The sequence below is a fragment of the Sarcophilus harrisii genome, chromosome 3 (assembly GCF_902635505.1).
Source record: "Sarcophilus harrisii chromosome 3, mSarHar1.11, whole genome shotgun sequence".
Lineage (NCBI taxonomy): Eukaryota > Metazoa > Chordata > Mammalia > Dasyuromorphia > Dasyuridae > Sarcophilus > Sarcophilus harrisii.
Window position 1 is genome coordinate 364673141 of NC_045428.1, and position 26552 is coordinate 364699692.

General features: G+C 38.6%; 1 protein-coding gene across 2 annotated transcripts in view; it reads right to left on the reverse strand.

Annotated features, from left to right (window-relative positions):
- Nucleotides 1–253: 253 nt before the first annotated feature.
- ZNF202 (zinc finger protein 202) overlaps nt 254–26552 on the reverse strand; it is a 32650-nt gene continuing 6351 nt past the window's right edge. Inside the window, exons 2-7 of one of the 2 annotated variants that reach the window (XM_023499380.2) lie at nt 14230–14769; nt 13384–13603; nt 12911–12999; nt 8587–8716; nt 7636–7758; nt 254–7287 (exon numbers count right to left, since the gene is read on the reverse strand). In XM_023499380.2, the coding sequence (XP_023355148.1) occupies nt 6230–7287; nt 7636–7758; nt 8587–8716; nt 12911–12999; nt 13384–13603; nt 14230–14673 (2064 nt within the window). In that variant the 5' untranslated portion in view covers nt 14674–14769 and the 3' untranslated portion in view covers nt 254–6229. The remainder of the gene's footprint in view (nt 7288–7635; nt 7759–8586; nt 8717–12910; nt 13000–13383; nt 13604–14229; nt 14770–26552) is intronic. The other variant, XM_031960203.1, reaches the window with a different exon arrangement.

Consider the following 26552-nt stretch of genomic DNA (forward strand, 5'->3'; position numbering starts at 1 on the left):
GTCCTGAAAAAAGCTGGCAAATATGACATCTGAAAATGACATGGAAAATAGGAACCCTTAGAAAAAGGGCAAATGCTCCTTTTCGAAAAAGACGGGTGATAATAGAATTTTAGAATGGTGAATTTAACTTTGATTCTTGGAAAAATTCTATAGCAGGTTGTTAAAGAAATTATTGATGAGCATGTAGGAAGGGAATTGGGCATTTAAAAGAGCTAACATGGCTTTAAGAACAGGTCATGTCAGAGAAACCATATTTCCTTTTTTAAAATTTTATTTTGACAAAGTGACAACCTGTGGTTGAGGGGAATCCTAGATATATAAATTATAAGCATTTTTACATAGATGGAAAGAGGTGGCTTAGATGATATATTTAAATGTGGATTAAAAGAGGAGTTATTAATGTTTCAATGTTCATGAAGCCTCAAGTGGAGTATCCCATTTATAAAAGTACTCATAAAGAGTACTCATAAAGCTGTAGGGGGAAAAGGGAGATGATAGAATCAAGATCCCAAAAGATATTGATACATTGATTTGGATTCAATCTAATAAAATAAAATTCAATAGGGAGAAGTGTGATGTCTTGCATTTGGACTTTAAAAATAGCCACAAAAACTGAGTAATGGAAGTATGGTTGAGTAGTAGTTTGAAAGATATATTGGGGTTTCGATAGACTGCAAACTCACTATGCATCAGCAATGTAATGTGACAGTCAAAAAAGCCAATGCCATTTTGAACCATATTAAGAGGCAGTTTCTAGGTAGAAGGAGGTGATCAAGTTCCTTAGAACTCTGCCTTTATCTGACCTCATTGAGAACACTGTGCTCTTTTCTGGATGCCAGTTAAAAACCGTGGATGCTGATAAGCATCCCCATGGGCAACCAGAAGGTGCTATCCTGAAGATTAGTTGAAGGAAACGGGAATATTTAGCTTGCAGAAGAAGCCTTTGGGGTGTATGATAAGTCTTCAAGTATCTGAAAAGTCATAAGGGAGAATATGACTTCTTCACTTTGCTCCTAGAAGACAGAATAAAGAAAAAGGGGTGGAAGTTGCCAAGAATGAACTTTAAGTTGAAGTCAGGAAAACTTACACCAATCAGAACTGTCCCATGGTGAAATCAGCCGTTATGACAGCAAAGTGATTCCCAATCATATAGGGATGGGGGTGGGTAGGATATTCTTTAAATAGACTGGATGACCACTTGACAATTCTGTTATACCGGGGATTTCTTTTGCATTTATGCTTGAAATATAATTGCAGAAGTCCCTTCCAACTCTCTGTGATTCATAGCCTTCAGTCCTTCCTCATCCCCTGTCAACATCTGCAGATTTTAAGTACTCATTCTGACAGCCCTTCCATCATCTTAACTATACAATTTCCCAAACCTTTGATTTCAGACCCCTCTTCTGTCACATACAACTTAATCAAACTTTTAATTTCATCATTCATCATCTAGAATTGTACTTTTGAGATTCTGAAATCCTATTTCTGTTACTACCCACCTTTCCATCTCTCCCACTCACATTAAAACTATTCTTCATCCTTGTGACTCATATTGTAACTATCAAATCTCTCTTTTATATTCCCCTCCCAATCCAGCTTCATTCGCTTCTATATAGTCTTTATACTAGTCTGCCACCAATTTATTAGCTACTACATGAATTTCTTTGTTCCTTTAATTTTCTGCTCTTTTCAACTTGCTAACAGTGTTTATTATTTCTGGGTAACTTCTGAAATCTGATTTCTCCATTTCTTCACTAGGGGTTTTGACTGTCAGTGAAGAAAGTGAATATATTTCATTCATTACAAATTTATGGTGCATCATCTTAGGTAGCTCCTCACAACTGTTTGACAGTTATTACATGCCTCACAGCAAACCTCATGCCATGTGCTTTAAACTTAGGTTTCTAGTACACTACTTATCCTCCAACTTCAGTGAGAAAACTAAGGCCATTAGAGGGGAGAGCTCTCAACTTCCTGCACTTACTATGCACTACAGAATTTTATACATGAGCCACATCCCTTTACTAGTCCACAAGCTCTTGTGGCAATGATTGTACTTTTAACTTTTTGTCATCTCTAGGGTTCATAGTAGGCACTTAAATTTAAAAAAAAAAAAAATGGAACCACTCCTTTCCCATGCACTGCCAAAATCCTTTCTCCTGACAATTTCTTTTAATGTTACCATCATTCTTCCAGTCACAACCTTGGGGTTATCTTTGACTCTTTTTTCATCACACATCAGTCATTATATATTTTGCTGATTCCACCTCCCTGATATCTCTTACACCTGTTATCCCCTTTCCAACGTATTCTATGAGAAGCAGGAACAGAATAAAGAACTCATCTTGCATAAGTTACTTAACTATCTTAAATATATTTGTTTAAAAATTTTTTTTCCAGCTCTACATTTCTGATGGTGAGATTATGTAGAATGGTAAAATGAAAAGACTGCAACTGTTTAATCTGTAAAAGATTTAGGGGAAGGAGAATGGACAATATTGCTGTACTAAGTACCTGAAGGGTTGTCATTTGGCATAAAGGGTCTCACCCAGACGACAGAATGGGGAAAAGTGCACAGAAGTTGAAGACTGGCAGATTTAAGTTTCATGTAGGAAAAAGCTTCCTGAAAGTTATTCAAAAGTTGCAAAGAGCTGCCTCCTGAGCTAGTGGATTTTTTCCCCATTAGAGATCTTTAAGCAAAAGGTGCATGATCATGTGCCATAGATATAAGAGAATTTGCTTATTCAAGTGCAGACTGATCTAGATGGCATAGGATCTCTTTCATACGTTAAACTCAATCAAGAACAGCCTTCCCATGTTCATCTTTTTCTTTTGATATTGACTGTAGATGAGCAGCATGCTACAAACACAGCAGAGTATTTGGCAATATTTCTTAAGTTACTCTTATGAATAAGATTTGTATGTGAGTTAAAGTATAACCAAGTAGATTCAGAACTAGTTGAATAGCTATGTCCAAAGAAGTCAACTAGGAGGGAGGTATCTATTGGAATGTTCAAGAGAATTTATGCTTAGTGTAGTTTTAACATTTTTATCAGACTTAGGTAAAGGCACGGATGCATACTCATTGTATTTGTCAATGAACAAAGCTATGAAATAGAGAATTATTATCCATAAATTTGTCAACAAGGTAGAGCAATGGGCCAGCTCGAAGGGGACAAAATTTAATAGGGACACATGAGTCTTACCCAAAAAATAAGTTGAAAACTTCAAAGGTATGTGGGAAGGTGTGATTAAACACTGTAGTGAAAAATAACTTGGGATTTTAGTGGACTATATGCTTTTCTAGATGCTGTGAATGGGGAGAGATCCTTATAAATGTAGTTTCCCTTAAAAGATAAAGCAGTACCTTGCTCACTCAAAGCTCAACAATATGGTGCTCCCAATATAATCTTAACCTCTATTCAGAGATTTAATCCCTGGGGGAATGTGATGCCCTGTTTGATTAAGACATTTTTAGTACTGTATCCCTATTTCTACAATAGTATTTTTGGAAGGACATTGACTGAAAAACTGAAAGCATGTCCAGAGGAAGACATAGGATGCTTACTTAAGAGAAGACTGTGCAATGCAAGAACTGAATGAAAGAATAGGAAACATTTAGTCTGAAGGAAACCGGTGACACAACTATGTTGGGGATACTATATGGATGAGGTTAGGCTTATCTTACTCTCTTGAAACGCAATGAGTTCTCTCTCAATGGAAGTTTTCAGGTAAAGGATAGATGCCCACTTAAGATATAACTTTGTTAGGTACTTAATTGGATTAAACAATGTTTGAGGTTTTTGTAGTTCTGATTTTATGGTTCAATTCCTGTTGTCCTCAACTTTGTTCAAGTTCTTATTTTTCACTCTAAACTTTTTTATACTGCCAATGTACATAACTTTATATCCTATTGATTTGGTTTACTATATCTTGAGAGTTTTTTAAAGCTTCTACAACCTGATTTGTACTTTAACAGAGATGTACCTTTGTCTCATTAGCACTAAACAAAGACTCAAATGCTTATGATATCCTTTCTTTTCCAAGGCCCAATATACAACAAATTCTCTCCACCTTGTCCGTAATCACAACCACTAAATAGGGGCTACAGAATCACAACAGTATGACACTTAACTCCTATTATTGCAGCAATCTCTGTGGCTGCTTGTGTGGAAGTTTGTGTACGATTTTTAAAAATGCTCGATTCTAGGCTCTGCTTTATGTCACTGTCTGACAGTGGCTGGGCACTCAGCTATCTCATATGGAAAATGCTAATATTGGAGCTAATGATATCTAAAGGCCCTGTCCAACTTTCAAATTCTGATTTTATGGATTCAGATTAGAAATTTTCATTTCCTTCAGTCCCATTTTGGAGCAATTTTGCCAGTTATCTCTTCAGAAACTTTTATTATTGGGACAGTACAGTATTCAAGGATTTCTTCATTCCCAGGGATCTTTAGAATGTATCTCCTGTGAATGGGGAAAGATCCTTAAAGGATGAAGCTGTACCTTGCTCACTCAAAGCTTCTTTAGAGATAGCTCACACTTAAATCGCTTCTGCTCCAGACCCCTACAAACAGACCAATGCTGAGAAGAAAAATGACAAGTCCTAGAAAGTTCAGAGAATACAAGGAGTCACATAACAGAGGCCTAGGAGATGAATGAAATGGAAGTTCCTTTATAAGGGGGAAGCAGGTACAGAGGTGTTTCATTTGGATGGAGAAGCTGGCGTTACCAACGCGTATCAGCTAGGGCACAGAGTCTACCAGGTGGCACAGTAGGACAGAGTAAGTCAGGCACTGAATAGAAAGACCTTCTTCCCCCTTGTGCTTTCATGCTCAGACTTTGTGTTCCAAAGATAGGAAAAAGTTCCTCCTGTCTACCACACCCACATTAGACAGACCAAGTTGGGTCTCTGAGTTGCCATGGCAACTTGCCTTATTTCCATGGTAACCCTCATCAGGCAACAAGGGTTCTTGGGAGCACTGAAAGATTGCTATTGTTTTGTCACTGACACAAGAATGGAGCTAAACACAAAATAAAAGGAAAAAAAAGCTCACAAATGCATTAAAATCAATCACTCCTAATATGATCTCTTAGTTCCCAGATGCTGGCTAGAAAAGTTGAAGAAAGCGGAAAATGCCTGAAATCTTTTCCTGATATGAGATACAATATACTATGCAGAAATTGATAGAGCAAGATATCAGCAGGAAACCCATTCAACTTTTATGGACTGGGTTAACTTTTTCTTGATTTTGCGAGGTCACTCTTAGCTCTTCACCTGGTAGACTCTCCCACGGAATTATGACATTCTCTTCAAGATGACAGCAGTATCATGATACCTTTCTAAACTGTTACTACTCTTGAATTCCCATAAAAATATAGAAAGGGGGTAGGAGAAAGGATGGGAAATTACATCTTTTAATTTAAATTCCAATTGTCTTACTTATTTCCTTGCTTCACCTTGAGTTAGAAGTATTTCCTGGGACAGAACCAGAAGAACCTGGTGGAACAGGAAGGAAGCTAAGAGTGTGAATGAATGGCAAGAGAGAGAGCCTGAGCAGAAAGAGAGGCCCCATCTTTGGTAGGAGACCTTCTGCTCAGCCCCATCTTAGCACTGTTTACTACAACCTTGGCAAGTGGGAAGGGAGAAGCCATAAAGGGCCTCCATCAACAAGCCTTGAGTGCCTGTTTGGTAAGAACAGAATTCTTTGCCATTCCACCCTGTACCATCAAAGGAAAGTGCATCAACAGTGTTCTCTTTTTTGAGATGTGGTGAGTGAATCACAGAAAGGACATGGGGTCTGTCTGTCCAGGGTTGTCCAGTGAATTTGTGGCCAAGTCAAAGGGCCCTACATCTCCTGTCTCTCAGTCAGGGTTATCTACTGCCAGGCAGAGACCCAGAAAGCCTGTGGCTCAATTTATGTCACTTTTTACTCAAAAAAGCCAAAATACCTTTAGAGACACCACAGCCTCTCTTGGGAAGGTGTCTTAACCACATCTCCTTAGCTCTCTCTCACTCTCCTAACTTATCCCAAAGAGGTGGAAACAGAATCCCTCAGTGGAGAAGCCCTACTGGGTAGCAGAGAAAGAAAAAATGTCCCCTCAAAGCAACAAAGAAGATTGAGAGGATTTTCACGAGAACGCAGAGGGAGGAGAGGCAAGGTCTGGGGTGGCCAGTGGGATTCCCTGTAAGAGGCCCCTTTTCTAGGTGAGAGGGTGGCTTTTCTCACAGCCCGTCCTCCACTTGGGAGTCTTTTCTGAGTACAGCTCTCTCTACACCCGAGTCCTGTAAGAGAGTTTTTTCTGAGTGGGTCCTCTGATGCCTGATCAAGTGGTATCCTCTCCCGAAGCTTTTCCCACAGGTGGGGCAGGTGTATGGCTTCTCGCCTGTGTGTGTCCTCTGGTGCCTGACAAGGTGGTCTCTCCGGCTGAAGCTTTTCCCACACTCATTGCACCTGCAGGATCGCACAGATGCATGTCCTCGCAGGTGCTTGGCGAATGCTGTGCTGTGGCTGAAACACTTGCCGCACTCGTTACAGAGGTAGAGCTCCTCGGATGAATGGGTTTTCCGGTGAGCCAGATAACGCCTGTGGTCACTGAAGTCCTCCCCACATTCCCCACACAAATAGGGTTTACCTCCCAGGTGGATTCTTTGGTGCGTTGTGAGGACAGACTTCTGGCTAAAACTTTTCCCACAAATGCTACAGAAGAAGGGTTTCTCTCCTGTATGTGTTCTACGGTGCCTGATGAGGTCTGAAGTCCAGCGGAAGTGTTTCCCACATGTTTCACATCTATAAGGTTTCTCAGTTTGTGGGATTATCTCATGTCGGAATGACTGAGAGATTTCATCAAATCTGTCCCTGCTATGAGGAAATGTAAATGGTCCTTGTAACTTATGGATCTTTTGATGTCTGACAAGGTGTGAGCTACGAGTATAACTTTTTCCACAGTCAGGACATTTATAAGGCTTCTCTCCTGTATGGGTTCTGAGATGCCTAATAAGATGAGAGTTGCAACTGAAGTTTTTCCTGCACACAGGACACTCGTGAGATCTTCCTAATAGTGGATGGAATTGTAAGTTTTCTTGAAGGTTCATGAAATTATGTGTTGGAGAAAAACTCGTACTCATTCTCCTTTCACTAGGGCTACTTGGCTCATCCTCAAAGAGTAGTTCCCAATCAATATTCTGGGAAATTTCTGGACTTCCCAAAATAGTTCTTTGCAAGTCTTCAATATTGAGTTCTTCTTGTTCAAGAAACTCTTCCTCATCCTCACTCCTATCACCTATGAAAATAGTGACAAGAAAAAATGGAGAATCAGACACAGTCAGTGATGTTTTCCTCACAATGGGAAAAAACAAAACAAAATGACAAGTGGAGGGAGAGATCATGGAGAAGTCAGGCTAGAAATCGGGAGAGAGATCCATTGACAGGAGAACAGAAACAAGAATGTTACCTTATGTCCAAGCCCCATAAGGAAAGACTAGGTAGGAATGAGGATTTCCTCTTGGTTGTTTAGACTTAGCCACAGACATCAGCTGCTAAGTGAACACAGGGGACAGACCTACTCCAGAATGGGAAAATACTGGAGTAACTCCTAGAGGGACACTAAACTTAACATCTTATTCCTTACCTGTATAGGTAAAACTCAGAATCTCTGTTTCTTCAGGATCTGGTGGATATTCCAAATCAGGGACCCAAGATTCTTCCTCCTCTTCCACCTGGGAGACCTCATCTAGTCTGGGGATTGGAAACGCTATTCAAGGGAAGGAAATAAGAATTTCAAGATGGTTCAGCAGGTTAATCCGGCATTAGAAAAAAGCTAAGATTTGGTAAACATTGGCAAAGTAGCTATGGAACAATTGAGTAATAAGGTCAAACCCTTGTTCCCTCTAGTTTGCTATCCATATAAGTATTACATATCTTCTATTTGATTTTTTCAAGTACTCCTTTTCAATCCTATTACAAATCACTTCTGAAGCTGCTTTCCTTTTTCAGTGACTAACTTCTCCAAATTTTGCCATACCTATTGTCATATCCAAATAATAAACATGAAAATGGACACCACTTTGCTCCCATCACAGTACTCCCTTTTTCCTTTTGAAGATTTCTTTAGCACCTCCAACACTATTCTTCAATTTTGAAAGCAGTAGATACCAGCAATCCTCTCTTCACTCTAGCCTGAGAGACTAGCAACCTCCCTTCTAGCCACAAACCCACTCCATTGGTAGGGTTGGATATATAAGAAAAACCTATGTCTAATTAGACAAATGTCTATGTTTATGTTATATAGAAATATAATATATATGTAATATCTATATATCTCTATATGGAAATATACCTATACCTATATATAAGAAAAATCTATGTCTAATTAGATCAAAGAGCCTGAGTTCAGATTTTAGTTCTATTTACTACCTGCTTAACTTTGGGCAAGTCAGCCTCTTTGGGCCTCAATTTTTTTAACTGTAAAAGGAAGGGATTAGACTAGATGACGTTGTGATCTTAGAAAGTTCCAATAAGGGAGAGAGCATATGCATTAAAAATGCCTTCAAACTAACTATCAAGGGAAATGTGCCCTTACTTAGTGAGACTACAATGCCACAATCCTCCTGTAAGACATATTCTCCATAGAATTCTTTCTGTGTTGGATCCAGTTCACCCCACTGCTCCTGGGAGAAGGACAGAGTCACATCCTTAAAAGTTGCAAGCCCCTGAAACAAGAAGAAATTTCACTTAGTAACTGATGCTTCAGGAACAAGCCTATACTCTGGTTCTGGAAAGAGAGGCAGAGGCAGCTATTGTAAAGGTAGGATCCAGGGGGAGGAGGACTTCCCAACAGGACGGAGCTTTATTTCAAATGATCTACTAAAAGCAGGAGTTGGCAAATTCTTAACTTGCCATAATAATTAAATTCAAAAGATAGAGAAAGCAAATATGCTATACTTGTTATCCTGGAACTGATTCTAATCAAAAGGTGGCACTGGCTGCTAAAGTCAAAATGATGGGAATATAATTTCTGTTGAGTGGATGGCTCTCAGTTGGGAAATGGCTGAATAAGTTATATTTATGAATGTAATGGAATATTATTGTTCTAATGAAATGATGAGCAGGCTGATTTTAGAAAGGCTTGAAAAGATTTACATGAACTGATGCTGAGTGTAGTGAACAGAACCAAGAGAACATTGTACATGGCAACAAGATTATGTAATGATAAACTGTGATGGACTTGGCTCTTTTCAACAATTAAGTGATTTAAGGCAATTCAAATAGACTTGTGATGGAAAATGCCATCCACATCCAGAGAGAGAACTATGAAGACTGAATGTGGATCAAAGCATAGTTTTTTTCATTTTTGTTGTTGTTGCTGCTGTTAATCTGCTTGGTTTTTTTTTTTTCCTTTTCTTGTGTTTTTTTTTCTCCTTTTGATATGAGATATATATATATATATATATATATTTACATAGCATGATGCATATGGAAATATGTTTAAAAGAATTGTATGTTTAAGCCTATATTGGATTGCTTGTTGTTTTTGGGAAGCAGGAGAGGAAGAAAAATTTGAATCACAAGGTTTTGCAAAGGTGAATGCTGAAAACTATCTTCACATACAATTGGAAAAATAAAATACTATTTTAAAAAAGAATATAATTTTTGAGTAAGAGTCTCTTTCAATCAGGCACATTCTAAATTTTGTAATAATGAACCTCAAGCAGCCTAGAGAAAGGTTAGGTAGGATTCCACAGCCTACAATTTATAGCAGAAACTAGTAAAAAGAAGATAGGAAGTATCTATCTCGTATATAGCTTGCTTTGTATATATCTGCATGTTGTCTCCTTCCTTTGTGAGCTCTGTGAGGGTAGGGATCATTTTTTGCCCCTTTTTTGTATCTACAGCACTTTTAAGCAAAGTGTCTGGAACATAGTAGGCACCTTATAAATGTTTATTGACTAGGAGAGAGAGAGAGAGAGAGAGAGAAAATAAGAAGCTACAGGATCATTAAAACATAGATCTGGAGTCAGATAGGACCTCAGAGGCTATCTAGTCCAATCCCTTCACTTTACTGTTGGGGAAACTGAGGACCAAGGAAGTAAGTGACTTGCTTATAATCATATAGGTAGTAAACATCAGAAATTAAGATTTAAACCCATGTTCTCTGAATCCAAAGCCAATGTTCTTTCACATGTACCATACTGCTGCCTAAGTTTTCAATAAAGAAATTCTATTGAAAGGATAGAAGGAATTTGTCTAAGGCGGAAGAAGTAGATGAACAAAAGAATTCATCTGCTAAAATTAAAAAAAAAAACCTACACACACACACAAAATAAATATGGATAAGAACAGAACAGCATAATCCTATTTAAAAAAATACACATAAAGTAAACAAGGATAAGATTATAAGAATAGCATAGGCCCATAAAAATGTCAGGAATGATAAGGTTTAGAAGAAGCTGAAGCTGATAATCAGAAGTTAAGAAAACAAACAGTATTTAGCTATTCTGAAAGAGAAAGACCAAAGAAGAAACAGAAAAAACATTTTTCAAGATGCATAAGAGGTTAGAGATGTTAAAACTACTCCTATTTTGATGTCTTCAATGCCAATGAGAATAACTTTAGAATCAAAAATGTTAACAGAGAAACCTAATGTAAATAAGAGACAATCTGGTTGCTTTCCATTAATTTCAAAACATCAAGGTTAGGCAAACTGCATTATACTGAAGGAATTAGCACATAAGTAACTGCTGGACCACCTTCAGTGACTTTTCAAAGATTATGTAGAATGTGAGAGGTACAATAAATTTGGAGGAAAGTATTAATCATTTTAAAAACAGGAAAGACAATACAATAGTCAGTCTATAGGCTAGCTAACTTGAATCTGATTTCTGGATCATTAAAAAAAAAATTATCCTTTAGCATTAAAAAAATAAAATGACCATTGTGAAAAGCCAGTATGGCTTGATCATAATAAGGTTGTACCAGATTAACTTTTTATTTTCTTATTAATTTTAATTAAGTTAATTTCAATCAATCATCTTAATTAATTTTCTTTTTGATGGATCAATAGATCAGAGGAATAGCAGAGACATTATCAAACGCTTTGCTGAAATCTGGAAAAAATAGGTTTCCATCCTTATGCATAAAGCAAAAGAGATATAGCCTATTTGATAGCATAGACACCAGGCCCAAAGAGTAATGATTAAGGTCAATTTGGAAGGACTTTCTAAAGGCATATCACAGAGATTGGTTCTAGGACCTGTATATCTGAAGATAATATAAATCTGGTATATCAAACATACCAAAAGATAGAGTCAAGCTCCAAAAAGACCTGGTCAGGCTAAAACAATGAACTAAATCTAGTAAAATAAAATTCAATATGCTTAAAAGTGAAGTCCTACAGAGAGGATAAATAAATCAATTTTCACAAGTACAGGATGGAAGAAGGGAGGCTTGATTAAGAGTCTTAAAAAATATCTAGAGATTAGAATCCAAAGGTATAACATGGCATAGCAGCCAAAAATGCTAACAGTCTTAGGTTACATCAAAAAAGGCATAAGGTCCCCAACCAGAGAAGTGACTTTTGTTGCATCATGTTCTTTTCACACCAGTTTGGGGTGTCACATTTCATCAAGGAGAAAGACAAACTGAATCACATCCAGAAGATGAATGTGATATTGAAATGACTTGTGATGAGACCATACAAAAACAAAGTACAACATGCTGGCTCAGGAAATAGTGAAGTTCTCAATAAAGTTCTCTAAGGGGACTTTTGTCAGGGATGTTACAGAAGGAAATGCTATTCTGTAAGAACTCTAAACTCCCTTCTAATTCTTAGATTCTGTTATGCTCTATTCTGAGCTTGTTCTGCCTTGCATTCCTTTATGGAATACTTGTTTCAATCTTTCCATTCCTTCTCACTAATTCATATTTCTTTCCCTTTTTTCAGTCACAGTGGTTGAAAACATAAGTTCTTGGTGAAGCCATTATAAATTAACCCACTCCACACATGAAGTTTGCACTCATTTGTTATTATTTTCATTTGTTTCAAAACAAACATTTAAAAATACCTACCGTGTAAAAAGTATTGGGCTAGGAAGTGAAGACAAAAAAAAAAAAAAAAGATAACTATTATCCCTGTTCTTAATGCAAAACAAATATGCATGAAAGTAATAAACAGCATGATAAAGATTCTAAGAGAAAAGTTAATAAGTTAATTAAAAGTAGGGATGTTATTGACATGGAAAAAATTGTGACATTTGGGTTAAATCTTGATTGAAAGATGGATTAGTCCTGAGGGCAGAAATGGGTAGAGATAGGGTACGTTATAGGAATGGAGACAAGTAAAGACTCAGTAGCAGTTGAGAGTAGAATATATACAATAGAATATATTTCTTCCAAATTAAGCTATTCTCATGTATTTCAATCCCAACAACAACTAAAATAAGCTTTCTCTAAGAAGGGACTGTGGATCAAACTTCATTTGATCCAATTTGTATAGAAGTACAGAGGTCCTCCCAATTCCTTCAAGTAATCCAAAACATTAAAAAAAACAAAAACAAAAAAAAACAACCCAATTCTATAACCACACAGTTTTCCAGTCAGTAAAAAAAAAAAAAAATGTATTTTTATCAGCTTCCTCCAGCCTCTTGCTCTCTCACTTCAGTAAAGGGAGGAAAAAAAGGTTTTAGGAGTAAAAATTCAAAAACTCAAATCTAATGCGCTTTGCCACCTCATTTCAGGAAAGGCCAAGTGGGCAGTTTTACAACCCAGGCAATTCCTTGTATGTGTGTGGGGAAGGTCTGTTCCAACTGGGGCACAATTCAGAATTAGGGTCTGGGTCTAACAAACACCATTAGTAATGGGCTGCCAAATCAGCAACACTGTACCTAGGGATGGCCACCACAGCTCACCTGGGATATGGCTGTAAGAAGGTTAACCATCTCCTGGTCTCCATTGCTTCCCTCCTCAGGAAGGACATGGTCCTGGGGGACAGGAAGGCCTGAGGATAAGAAAGGAGCCAGAGCCGAGAAAGATTAGAGCTGGTATCCCTTTTTACTCTCAGTGATGAAAGAACACTCCCACTCCCCTTGGGGAATTCAAGAAGCTCTCTACTGAGAAAAGCTCAGGTCCTTTGCCTCCACCCAGCCACTTAATACTGGTACATATACTCACACACTGCCAAGGAATAGCAAGAACATTTGCATCATTTGGGGTCTGCTTAGGGAATCCAATTGAGATTGTGCCTCCTTCCAACTGCCAAAGTCTAAGGCTCAATCCCCTCTCAGAGCCCACACCAGCTCTTGGTGCTGCAAGACCCTTCCTTTCTTCCCTCCCTTGTGCTGTTCCAAGAAGCCCTTTGCCCCTTCACTCTCAGGCTCCCCACCGCTCTCCTGTAGGGGCTGGGCTTCCTCTTCGAGGCACTGGCTCTGCTCTTCCCCGCTCAGATCTGGGCTCTGGGGCCCTTCCTCATGTGACTCCTCATGGGACTCCTCCAGGGATGGGGTGTGCACAGGCTCCGGCTGTTCGACTGGTGACTCCAGGTCTTCTCCCAGACTTGATGTCTCCTCTGAGAGGACTTCCTGGCCATGCACATGGACCGTCACCTGGGAACAATCCCCATCTCCTGTCACCACAGGGCCCAGAGGAAATTCTGGGGCAATCAGAGCTTAACCTACAAGGAGCTGCCTGCAGGAAAGCTCCCCTAGGGACACAAGACAGGAAAGGAGGAAGAGTCTCATTCCACTGGGGAGCAGCAAAGGGGCTACTGGGAGCAAGTCCTAGGCCAGGAGAGGCCTGGACACTCCACTGGGGAGCCACCTTCTCCACCTCCCCCACTGCTGTCCCCAAGTCGCCTAGGCTCCCTCCCACTTCCCCTGCCCAGCCTGCAGCCCTCTCATACCTGCTTTTATACCTTACCAACCTGAAAGGGGGTTTTGTAATTGGGGACATAGGGGCACGCTTGAGGAAATGACAGAACTTTCCTCCCCCAGCAAACTGAGAATCAACGTCTGAAAAAGGGAAAACCAAAGCCAGTATCTGTGGGTGGCAGTAGCTATCAACACTGCCATAGCTCTAAGGACAGACCCCTGGCAAACATTTCAGATGCTAAACTCAGCTGAAAACTTCTCACAGACACCAACCATCTGCCCCAGACCCAGCACCCAAATTATGACTAAGAGTCGATAAACTGAAAAAATGAGGCCCATGTCACCCCCAGACCCCAACCCACCATCAAGCTTTCCTCCTCCAAATCACACAGATCAGGACTCCCCCTCCTCACCCACCGCCTTGGTCTCCTAGGCTGTTTCTGCAAACCCTCCACCAGTGTCACTGCTTCTTCGCCACTTTCTGGCCGTTGCCCCCGCACCCAGCTCTGCAGTTCCCCAGGAAGAACAGTCAGAAACTGTTCTAGCACCAGCAAGTCCAGGATCTGCTCCTTTGTCCTCCTTTCCGGCCTCAGCCACTGATGGCAAAGCTCCCGGAGCCGGCTCAGGGCCTCCCGGGGCCCTGATGCCTCTTGGTAGCGGAATCTCCGGAAATTCTGAGAAGTCTCGAGCACAGCATCATCCTGCTGCGGGTCTGGCCTCCAAATGGTATCATCTTCCAGCTTCACCATTAAGATTCCCTCCTCCTCCCAGAGGTCCTGGTCCTCGGGCTCCAGCACTGTGGCCATTATTTGGCTTTGGAGCTTGCCTAAGTACAGCTGGAGTTCACCGTGCCATTTCCCGGTCTGACTGGAAACCTGTAGAAGGGAGTTCTCCCAAAGGAACTAGAGCAGAAAGAGACATACAATGTCAGTATGAAAGCTCACATAAAGACATGTGTTTGGGGTCTAACCCAGAACCACTAACTCTCAGGCTATCCCCTAATCTATTGCATTTTAATTCACTCTATTTTTGCAGATTTTACTTTAACTTATTCCCACTTAGGGCAGGAAGGTGATTTTATAAATGTGTATCAAATTCCTACCCCAAAGGAAATCACCACGTTTCTTAAATTCATTTCTTGTTGTTACAACTGAATCATGTCTGTAAAGAACTAAAAGGGAAATTAGGAAGGACACTAAGGAAAAATCAGAGTAATTTACTATTGAAATGTGTGGTGATATAGGTTTGATTCTAAAGGTACTACATAAGCACTACAGGGCCAGTATGGTTTAGAGTAATCAGAGAAAAAAGTTTGCAAGCGACAGTAAGAAAGTTCTTCCAGTAGTGTCTCCTCCCTTCTGTCTCTCAATTTCCTCAGCTCTATGACGAATGTATTTGATTAGATGGTATCTAAACTTTCAGTTCTAACACTAAGATTCTGGGTTGGAGATTATTAAAAGATAAAATTGAACAAATAGCACAGAACCAAGATTGAATGAGTCTTGAAAGCACGGGGTTCTCGTTACATGTAGCAGAAAGGAATTGATCCATTTATATTCAACAGACACTTACTGAGTGCCTGCTATGGAAGGTAGGTGACAGGGGAGCAAAGCTGTGAATGTGTGGAGGAGGGGTTCCAAATGCTGATAAACTAAGCCTGATTAAACCAGCATTATATAACAAGGGTATTTATTCTTTTTGAGGCCCACTCACTCATGTTAAAAAATATACATTGAACTATAACTCAATATAATTGGTTTTATTTGTAATCCTATATTTTATGCATTAAAAAATTTATTCTGAGAAATCTAGACTTTACCAGATTGCCAAAGGAGCCAAAGATACAGAAAAGATTAAGAATACCTAGTTTAAAAAAATATAAGATATAAATATAGGTAATATATATAAAGAGGTAAATATATATTATATATATATGTAATAAATATACATAATACAAATAATACATCATGTTATAGAATAAATGCACAGGGCTATTGTGAGACCTGAAGAAGATATATATGTAAAGCATTTTGTAATCTCAGAAGTGTTATAAAAATATTATTAGACAAAAGCAAACACAATTTTGCTGTAGTAGGAAGAAGACAAGCTACTAAAGGGCAGAGACTATTTCAAATTTTTTCTTTAACCTGATGATCTAGCACTGTGGCTTGTACATAAGTGATTGATAAATGCTTATTGGATTGGATTAGGTCATCATGAAAGGTTTCATCCAAGAGGTAATTTTGAACTGTGTTTTGGTGAGAGGACATCCCAGGTATAGGAAATACAGCTATAGGGGTGGGATATATTGAGGGAGGCAATGTGGACAGATATGGGGAAGGAGAGGACAGAATTGGCATAGTACAGTTTGACTGAAGCACAGTGTGTATGGAGGGTGTGATTTCAGTATTAGAAAAACACAGAAGGCTCTAATTCTGGAGGACTTTGAGTGTTCACTTTCTAAGTAGGCAACAGGCAATATGTCCATATGAGGTCATATAATTGAATGTGGGGCATGCTGAAAAATCTGGCAACAGTAAAAGGTATTAAATATTCCACTAAGACTTAATCTTTATGTAAAAATAAACAAGCACATTCATCTCAATATAGAAATTTGCTTTCTTCTTTAATGAATGGTATAATTATATGTATACTAAAGAATAGTTTTAGAATAAATTTATTTATGACTTATTATCAGTAAATGTTTGATTTGCATACCTATATAACTAAGGTCACATAAAAATGTTTTGGGTGAAAAGGGGTTGCAAGTGGAAAAAGTTTAAGCCCTGTTCTAAAACTTTTGAGTAGAGGGCTAATAAGACCAGCTATAACCATAAGAAAGTTCATTCTGGCAGTGGAGTGAAAAAAAGATGGGGAAAAGGAGGAGAGGGGAGAATGGAGATGCATTTACTGCAATAATCCCTGGACCTATAATTGGAAGTGGGGCAAGAATACATCCAAGAGACGTGCAAATTTTGGAACTGATATGACTTGTAACAGGGAATATTAGGTAAGAAAAAATAGGCAGAAATAATCAAATGGAACAAATTTTAGTTATGAAGATGTAGCATGGTATATAAATTCTCCTCTGTTAACAAGCTTTGGATCAACCATTTCTTTAATTCTCAGTCTCTACTGACTCCTTCCCTGATGCCTACAAATACAAAAAATGTTCACTTGACTTTACAATCCCCTCAAGATACCTAACAAGAGCTAACATTTATATAGTGACTACTACTATGTGCTAGTCACTGTGCTAAGTACTTTATAAATATCTCACTTTATTCTGACAGGCACTACTATCCTCATTTTACGAATGATGTAACTGAGACAAAGATGTTATGTGATGTGCCCAAGGTCCCCTCACTGTTAAGTTATCTGAATCCAGGTCTAGTGATCCATTCACTACATCACCTTGCTGCCTATCTCTCCTTCCCAGCAAAGCTCAATTTCTACCTAAAGCTGTGGATTCTTATGTCTTCTATTTCTTCACATTTCATTCTACTTTAAAATCCCTGCAATAATGCTTCCCATCTCAACACTTTATTGAAACTTTTCTTCAAGCTTACTAAAGATCTTACCAGCCAAATCCACTTGTTCTCAGTCCTCATCTTACTTCTGACTACCACTTCCAATATTTTCTCCTCCCTGAATTCATGATATTATTCTCCTAGACTTCTTCCTCTCATCATTCTGACTTCTTCACTGAACCAAGAGTTGCCCCATCCCTTTGTTTGGGTGTATCTACTACAGGGTTCTAAGGCATCCTTAGAATGCGAGAATTTCTGAGGAAATTCAGGAGTCACATAGATTCAAGTATTAATCCTGTAGAAGAGTCCAAATCTACATCTTTATTTCTCATGTTTCTCCCATATTCCAGTCTCCCTTATGACCAACTGTTGGTTAGAAATCTCTTACCTACTTATCTTATGGCCATCTCAAACACCAAAACAGAACCTGTTCTTTTCTTTGAAGCCCACTTTTTAAGTTCTTGATTTCTACTGTAGTTACCAATAACCTTCTAGAAACCGGTTTGCACCCCAAGTCATCTGACTCTCCTATATTCCCTATATTTCATCAGGTAGAAAGTCTTGTTCAATTCTACCTACATCTCTTTTCTTCAGTTCCCTTCTCTCCACCTAATTGACACATTCTCACTTTCTCTCACTAAATCATATTAAACTAACTGGATCCTGAGTTTATAAGTTTTCTCCTTACTAATCCACCCTCCAATCTCCTTTGTCATCGGAAGCCCTAAGTAACCTGGCTCCCACTCATCTTTCTAGTATGGTTTCATGCCACTTCCCTCATGTACTCTTGTGTATCAGATGATTGTGGTTCCTCAAATAACCCTCCAGTCTGTGATCTTTGTACTTTGGCGCATTTGAAATGTTTTCCCCTCTTTACCTTCTGCTTCTTGGAATCCCTACCTTCCTACAAGACTTAATTCAAATGCCACATCCTCTATAAGGTGCTATGACTAGCCCAAAGATACGGTTAAAGAACTTGCAGAACCACAATTTGAACTCAGCGTCTGACCCCCAAATTCAGTGTTCTTTCATACACTGTATCATGAAACTTGAACAGCAGGTGCTTGGTAAATATTTGTGAATCAAACTGAATCCAAGTAAGGATGTTCTTTTAAGGACTTGGAGATTCAGGTCTGGAAAGCTGAAGTGATAAGAAATTTATAATAATAATGAGCACCATATGCTTAATGGTCATAATTGAAGCTATGGAAGAAAATGAGACAGCCCAATCAGGAATCTTAACCTGAGATCCATGAACTGTTTTGGTTTAACAAACTTTAATAATTGTCTTACTTCCTAATTGGTTTCTTTTGCATTCTTTTTATTTATGCATGTAAAACGTCAGAGGCATCAGACTGCCATGGGGACCAAGACCCACAAAAAAACATTTAAAAATCTCCCTCTTAAAAGAGAATAGAGTTAATGTCAGATGATAACACTAAGGATTCAGGAAGAAAACAAGTTAGCAAAGGAGACAGAAAAGAGGGGGGGAAAAAAGGAAATGGAAGATCCAAGAGAACAGTGTTTTTGAAATCAAGGGAAGTATATCCATTAGGAGGGAATGAGAAGTAAAATGCTATATAAATGTGAATAATAATGTCAAAGAATCCAAAAAGAGCAAATGGTGGAAACTGGATTTGATTACATCAGAATATTGGTAGAAACTCAACTATTAAGAGTTGATAGAAGTGGGGGCATGACTGAAGATGCACTGGGGGATCAGGATGATGGGCCTAACATAAGGTCTTGAAGAAAGGAAATAGGATCAAAGGTACTGGCAGAATGTAGACCAACATGCATTAACAGAGACAGAAATGAACCACTGTTTGTACTTAAGAAATTGGAACTGCAGAAATAAATGATGTTGCTAAGGGAGAACAGAGTGAAAAAGAGTAAAGAGAAAATTTAAGAAATGGAAAAGAATTAAAGAGGCTCTGATTAAAGGTTAAAAGAGATTTAAGATATGCTCAATGAAGCTGGAAAAATATTTCATCTGCTGCTTTATGGGAGCTAGGAGTGAGGTAAAGAAATCTGAAGAAAATGGTGGAACATTTGTTCTTAGAAATGATAAGAACTAGACTATCTTCACAATCTCACGATTGCCCATGGTCTGGCTTCAATGGTGGAATAAGCTGGTATACATACAGGACTGTGAGAAGCCTATATAAATGAACAAGGGGTTATTTCATCACCAAGAAACAAAGTACCAAAAGTGTTTGGAAATAAGTGGAAATATCTTGGTCTCCCATCTGTGCTAAAGTTTGAGGGCAGGCTATTACTACTTGGTTTTAGGTGATAAATCTTCAGCTTCCAGTACTTTCTTAATTTTCTTATGAGAAATCTCCAGTTCTTTTTGGACCTGGGGTCATTAGGGAAATAAGTCATGACAATGTGTATCAAATGAGGGCTACTGATAAAGTTTGTTTATAGATAGTCCAAAATGTATGATGTTCATAACTATTTAAAACACATACTGAAAAATCTGTATTTACACGAATCATTCTTTAATAATTAAAAGACACCAGCAATCCTATTAATAGTTATTTAACTATGCATTCCATAAGCCTGTGTGTTGAAGGGGTAGTGGTGGAGTGATGACCGATAGGAACCTTTTTTGTTCTCTGTCCATCTTTTCGTAAATCGATTCCTGAGACCAACTGATTAAAGTAGTTTTTACTACATACTAAATAGTGGCAACCAGGTGGCACAAAGGACAGAGTGCCAGGTCTGGAATCAGGAAGACCAGAGTTCAAATCTGGTTTTAGACACTAGTAGGTGACTGATTCTGGACAAGTTATTTAACCCTGTTTTCCTCAATTTCCTCATCTGTAATATGAGTGGGAAAAGGAAATAGAAAACTCCAGTATTGTTGTTGAGAAAACCCTGAATGGAATCATAAAAAATTGGCCATGACTGAAACAAAATACAGGAAATGCTCTTCTAAGTAACTGAATTCAAGAGATATCCTATGCCTGGAAAAGTCAAGGGCACATAAAACTGTCACATTCCTCTGGAATTTTTTTTCCAACTTTTATGTATTTGTGATTGTATTGAATTTAACTGGGGAGAAGTAATATGTCAGGAATTTATAAGTCGGGGGACAGCAAGAGGATCATCTTGAAGGGGGTTGGTTAAATAACCTCCTAATAAAAGCAAAGACATTTGCAAACACTGCCTCATCTGATCTTCCTAGCATCAGTGTGAAGTAGGCAGCACAGGTTTTAGCCCCACTTTGTAAACGGAGAATGAAATACTTATGATTTCCCCAGCTAATAAGAACAAGGATTCATACCTAGTCTTGTGATTACAAAATCAAATTTCTTCTCATCAGATAAGTGTGAGAAAAATGTTAAGGATAAATAAGGGTTTGCCAAGTCTGTTTTGTAACTTTAGCCAATTAACCATACTCAAATTTTTTCCTGTCCTGTGAAGTCAGAAGTCAAGTTTTATAGGTTGGAAGGGAATGGAGAGGTGAAAGGAGGAGCAGTGGTCAGGCACAGGGACAGTTGGAGGCTGGAGCAAACAATGCTGAGAAGCTGAGCAAGCCAAAAACACCAGAATAGTACTGATGCAAAAAATTTTGTCTGGGACTTGTCTGCAAAATTATTGGGGTGAGTGGTACAGATGACTTTAATGTCCCTTTCAGCTCTAAAATGTTTTTAAAAATAATTCTGTTCAGTAGTCTGTGTTGTAGAGATAAGGAGAAGGGAATGGTAGTGAGGAGGGGCGCTTTCTTGCCCTGAGAGTCCATTCTCTATGAACCTTGGCTGAAGGTATAATGCTTGTTACATGAGATGCCAATCTCAATTCTTTTGAGTAACAGCAGATAAAACGATTTACCATTGATAAAAAGTGCTTAGAACAGTGCCTGGCACATAGTAGGTACTATGAAACTCCTTATTCCTTTTCTTTCTCCCTAAATGCAAGAATTCTCTATTCCTGAATTAATTTTTAATAGCTAGTTTCCAGAACAAATCCAAATTTCCAGAAAAAAAAATCACAGGATTTTTTATCAAGAATATTACCTATTGAATGTAAAAAGATGTATATCATATCATAGACGTTTTCTCAATTTGGTGGGGTTGGGGGAAAGAGGAGTGTCAAAGGAGAGAGAACATAGATGAGATGGTTGTATACGTAAAGCTCTGCTAGAAGAGCTTTTCTCTTGAGCCCTTTCCCTCCAGTATCAGGAAAACCCATGCAGTAAATACCTCAGTCTGCTTTGTGCCAAAGGACAAAGCCCCTGTGCTGAGAGTTTATTGTGTAAGAGTAAATAAAATGCTCAAGCACAAAATAGGACCTTGTAATAGGTTCTTTAGCCAAAGTCCATGAGTCTCTACATTTGCATTGGCTTTGGCTACCAGCACTGATGCCATTCCCAGGACACCATGTCATGGGGAAAAGGGGACACAAGTATGTTCTTCTGACACCAGGAAGTGGTCCCAGACACAAATTCTTCAGGAATCTGTGTTTTAAGCCAAACGTAATGGTAAACTTAAGGGAACTGATTCATTTATATGAAGCAACAGTGACTCACAGTGGTTAAGAGAGCTGGCTTTGGTCAGGAAGGCCTAGCCAGAGCTTCACCTCTGGCACACACTACCTAGAGGGCACTGGCCAACTCCCTGACTCCTCAATGCCCCCCAGCGAATTCTAAGCCAAAGCTGTTGGAGACCAAGCAAATCTGTATTGGCAGTAAGAAGTTTCCTACCTGGAAGTCTTCTATACCAATAAAATCACAGATTCAGTGTGTGTGTATGTGTGTATACACACACATACATATATCTGTATATAGAAGTAAATCTATATAATACGTTTATATAAATAAAAAACACACACAAAACATGTAAATATATATGTATATATACATACACATATGTAAGTATAACTATATACAGTCATTTGTAAATATCTACAAATAACACGCATGGCCTTTAACAGATCTCATACCATAACCTGCAAAACTAAATTTGACCTGTAGTAGATAGTGTGGCCAGAGAACCACAGGCCTTGAGCTTTTTCTCTGAACACTTACTTTGTAAACCTTAAGAAAATCACAAGTGAATGAGCTGAGGGAGATGAACTAAGGTCATCTCCGGCTCTTAACATTTTATGGTTCAAAGTACTTTTTTAATCCAATACAATTTTTGTTTTACTTTCTTTATTTGTTCTTTATTGGGTTCAACATGATGGTATTTGAGGTGAGGAGAAATCAAAACAGAACCTGAGCTGGCAGGCAAAGGTTTGCAATGACAAAAACAAAACAAAACAAAACAAGAACAAAAACAAAAGGCAAAGGGTGGAGAAGTTTAAGAGAAGCATTAAAAAACAGAAAGTAAGAGCTGATTGGGAGGCCAAGTCACATGAGGCTGCTGAGGGGATTGGGAACACTTGGCCATAAAATTCTTGTGCGCTGACACTGCTGGGGGTTGTGACTGGGGTAGAAAATCCTGAGGGAAGAGAAAAGAATTAGACAAATATCAATGTAAATGTTTGGATTAGAAATACAATTCTTGTTTTTAAACACTCAAAGACAATCCTGGCTCTCTGTATGACCCAGTACTATTTTCAATAAATCTTAGAATCTCAGGCCTGGAAGGACTTTCCCTTCACTCCTCTTTCTACCATTGAAAAGTGGCCATCCAGCCCCTTTGCTTGATGCCCTCCAGACTAGCCCCTCAGTATCTTCCACTTTTGCACAGCTCCAAGAAACTGGTAAGACGAAAACAGGACTGGAAACAGGACTGGATTTGGCATCTGAGAACCTGGGCTCAAATCCTAGCTCTGCCAGGTAAGTAACTGTGTCCAAGTCACTCTTTCCGTGTATGATTCCTCATCTGAAAAATGAAGGAGCTGAAATACATCATTCAGTCAACAAGCATCAAGCACTAAATACCAGGCATTATGCTGAGGACAATTCCTGCTCTTAAAGAGCTTACACTCTGCTTGGGGAATGCAACATGCTCACAGATATATACAGTATATAAATTCTCAGTGTGGGGGAAAGGTGGGGGAATTGACCTCTTGAAAAATACAGAACTTGCATGGAGCCTTAGAATGTGGAAGGTGAGGACGGATAGGATTACAGGCACGAGGACAGCTCGGACAAAGACGCTGCAGAAGGAGATGGCACACTGTGCACGGGGGATGCAGAGCGCATGGGGGGGGGAGTCAGGAGCATTCAGTCTGGAAACAAGCTGGAGTTGAATGGGGAAGGAGTCTTTAAATGCCAAGCCCAGGAGTCGGCATATGCTGTTCTTCATTTTATCTTTGTACTTCTAAAACAGAGCGAAATAGAAAACCTGCACAGAAGTGCTTTAAACTCCTAATAGCAAACTCTGTACGTGTTCCTTCCACTGTTTTTCAGTTTACCCTTGCCACAGCAGCTTCCTACTAGTAACACGGGCAGACAGATGCTTTAGAAAGAAATATCAATCTAGAAGCCTAGTGGAATGGAGACAGGAAAATGAATCAGGAGACTATTGCAACAGTTCAAGAGTGAGATAAAAGTCTGACCTAGAGTAGTTGTGGTGTGACTAGAAAAGAGGGAAAGAGCAAGACAGGTAACATACCTGTCATCTCAAAATAATTGTGGAACTTAAAGGGCAAAAAATCTTTGTTCTTGTTTATCTTGTCAGTTAAAGCCGATAGAACATTTTAAAAAGAATGATGGAACTGCAAGACAAAGTCTTACTGAAGAGAAAGAAACAGGTTCTGGGTGGAAATAAAAAGCAGGCATTTCTATTCAGTTAGAGACCTGGGTCCATTCTAACATAAACAGAAGTTTAAAAAAAATAAACACTCAGAGTAAACAGTGAATGCAAGATTTTAGTTTCTCTTCTAGCATAAGACTTGGCAAACTGATTTGATGGGGATAAGTGGGGGAGAAGAGTTAGAAAAAGATGCAAGAGTTAAGGATACCTCCCTAGTTCATGAATTTGGGTAAGCAGAAGAAATTGGTTAGTTTTGGACATAATGAATTTAAGAAACTCCCTAAAGGACTAAAGCTCAGGAGGAATCAGAAGACTGGACTTGTATATTTGGGAGTATCTGAAGGAAGATGAAGGGCATGAGTTCACTTAAAGTTTAGGGGCCCTGTGTCAAGCTCTGGGGTACATCACCACATAGAAGGTGGGGATAATGAACCTGCAAAAGAGACCAAGAAGGAACTCTTTCTTTTCCTATCACCTCTTTGCAAACTTACATAGTTGCTCACACAAAATATGATTCCACCACTGGACTTCACTCTCCTGATCAGTGATGGCTTCTCCCAGAATATTAGCTGAGGAAAGCCCTAGTCATGATTCAATTTCCTCACTCAAACATAGCCATTCTTCCCCTCCCCCAGTTTGGTGACCATGATCAAATTAACTCTGCCAGTGCTCCAGGATAAGGTTTATCAATATTGATCGATTATGCTATTATTCTACTCCACATCCTTATCACCTCAAGTGCCCCTTCTTATCCACTATTGCTCATTATTTGTTGCTTAGCCGAGGGAAAGGACTAGCTCTGGTTTTGTATCTGTAGTTTTAGAGCTTAGCATAATACTAGGAAAAATTAAAGGCTTAATATTTTTTATTCACTCATTCATAGGAGGAGAACTATGACAAATGTCACAAAAATTCAGGATGGGAAAAAAGTACTCAAAATAACAGGGTTGGTCAATGCCACACATTGTAGAGAACTCAAGAAGGATGAAGACAGTGCCACTGGACATAGCAATAAACAGATGTCGCAATTTCAGAGAATAGTTTCAGATGAATAATGGGATGGAAGTCAAATTACAAAGGGCTGAAAAAGCAGAGGCAATGAATGCAAACAGTTTTTTCTAATCACAGATCATCACTGATTTAGAACTGGAAGGGATCAGCTATGAAGTTCATCTTTCTTTTCCAAATGGGAAATCTATATAGAGTCTAGAAAAGTTAATGGATCTTCTAAGAGGACACAAATGATAAATTGTCAGCTCAGATTCAACCTCAGATTTTCAGAAACCAAATCTAGTGATAAAAGGAGAAAGGCTATTTTATTATCTGAGATTGAGAAGTGGAAGTGATTGCTAAATAAAACCCTATAGCTCTTTATATTATATAATACTAAATGTTATTAGGTTTTTCCTGAAAACTGAAGTTTTCCCTGTTTCTAGTTCTGATCTATGTGACTAAGTCAAACAATTCTAATTTTTGTTCCACATGCAGTCTTTCTGATACTCAAAGGCCTGTCTTTTCCACTTTTTTTCTTCCCCAATTTAAACAGACTGTTTCTCTGAATGATTTTCAGTTTCCAACTATTCTGATACTCCTCATCTGGATATCTGACAGATTATATTCTTCTTCTAGCTCTATAATAATAATAGAAGACTTCCCAAGGAACAGTCAGGGTAGCTCCTGTAGTCCAAAGACTGAAGGTACCATATGATGAGTAAACAATCCCAGCCTCTGGAATGGAGAGTAGTTAGCAAATGCAGGGGGAACAAAGTAAACTTCATAGTGCAGCACTATCTCTGGAAGGAGAGGGATGATGAATACGTCAGCAGAGGAAATCCCACAATGGCTGAGAAGAGACTCAGAATAAAAATTTAGGCACTATACCCTTCAGTGTTTAATGCTCAATATGAAACTGGGTGTCTGAAGAACTAATTTGAAACCCATATAATCATCAAATGCATATAAATGAAAAGTTCACACACACATGATCCAGGATAGTAACTATTATTTATATATTACATATCACTTTAAGGTATACAACGTACTTCACAAGTATTATCTTGTCTTACCCTTCCAACAATCCACAGAAGGTAGGCACAATTATTTTTGCCATTTTATACAAGAGAAAACTGAGACAGACAAAAGTTAAGTAACTTGCTCAGGGTCCTTGGCTGTGTCTGAGTTTTCTTGACTTACAATGCACTAGTTTGCTAGCTAAAAGATACCTTTAGAATTAAAGCTTTGAGGAAAATTCATAACCAAAGAAGCAGATAACACAAAAATACAAAATGTACAATTTTGATTATATAAGATTAAAATGCCTTTGCGTGAGGAAATCAAACTAGAAAAATTGCCAACTGGAAAAAAATTTTCATATCAAATATCTCTAATTCAAGTTCTGATATCCAAGGCACATAGGAAATTGAGGTACATATATGTATACAG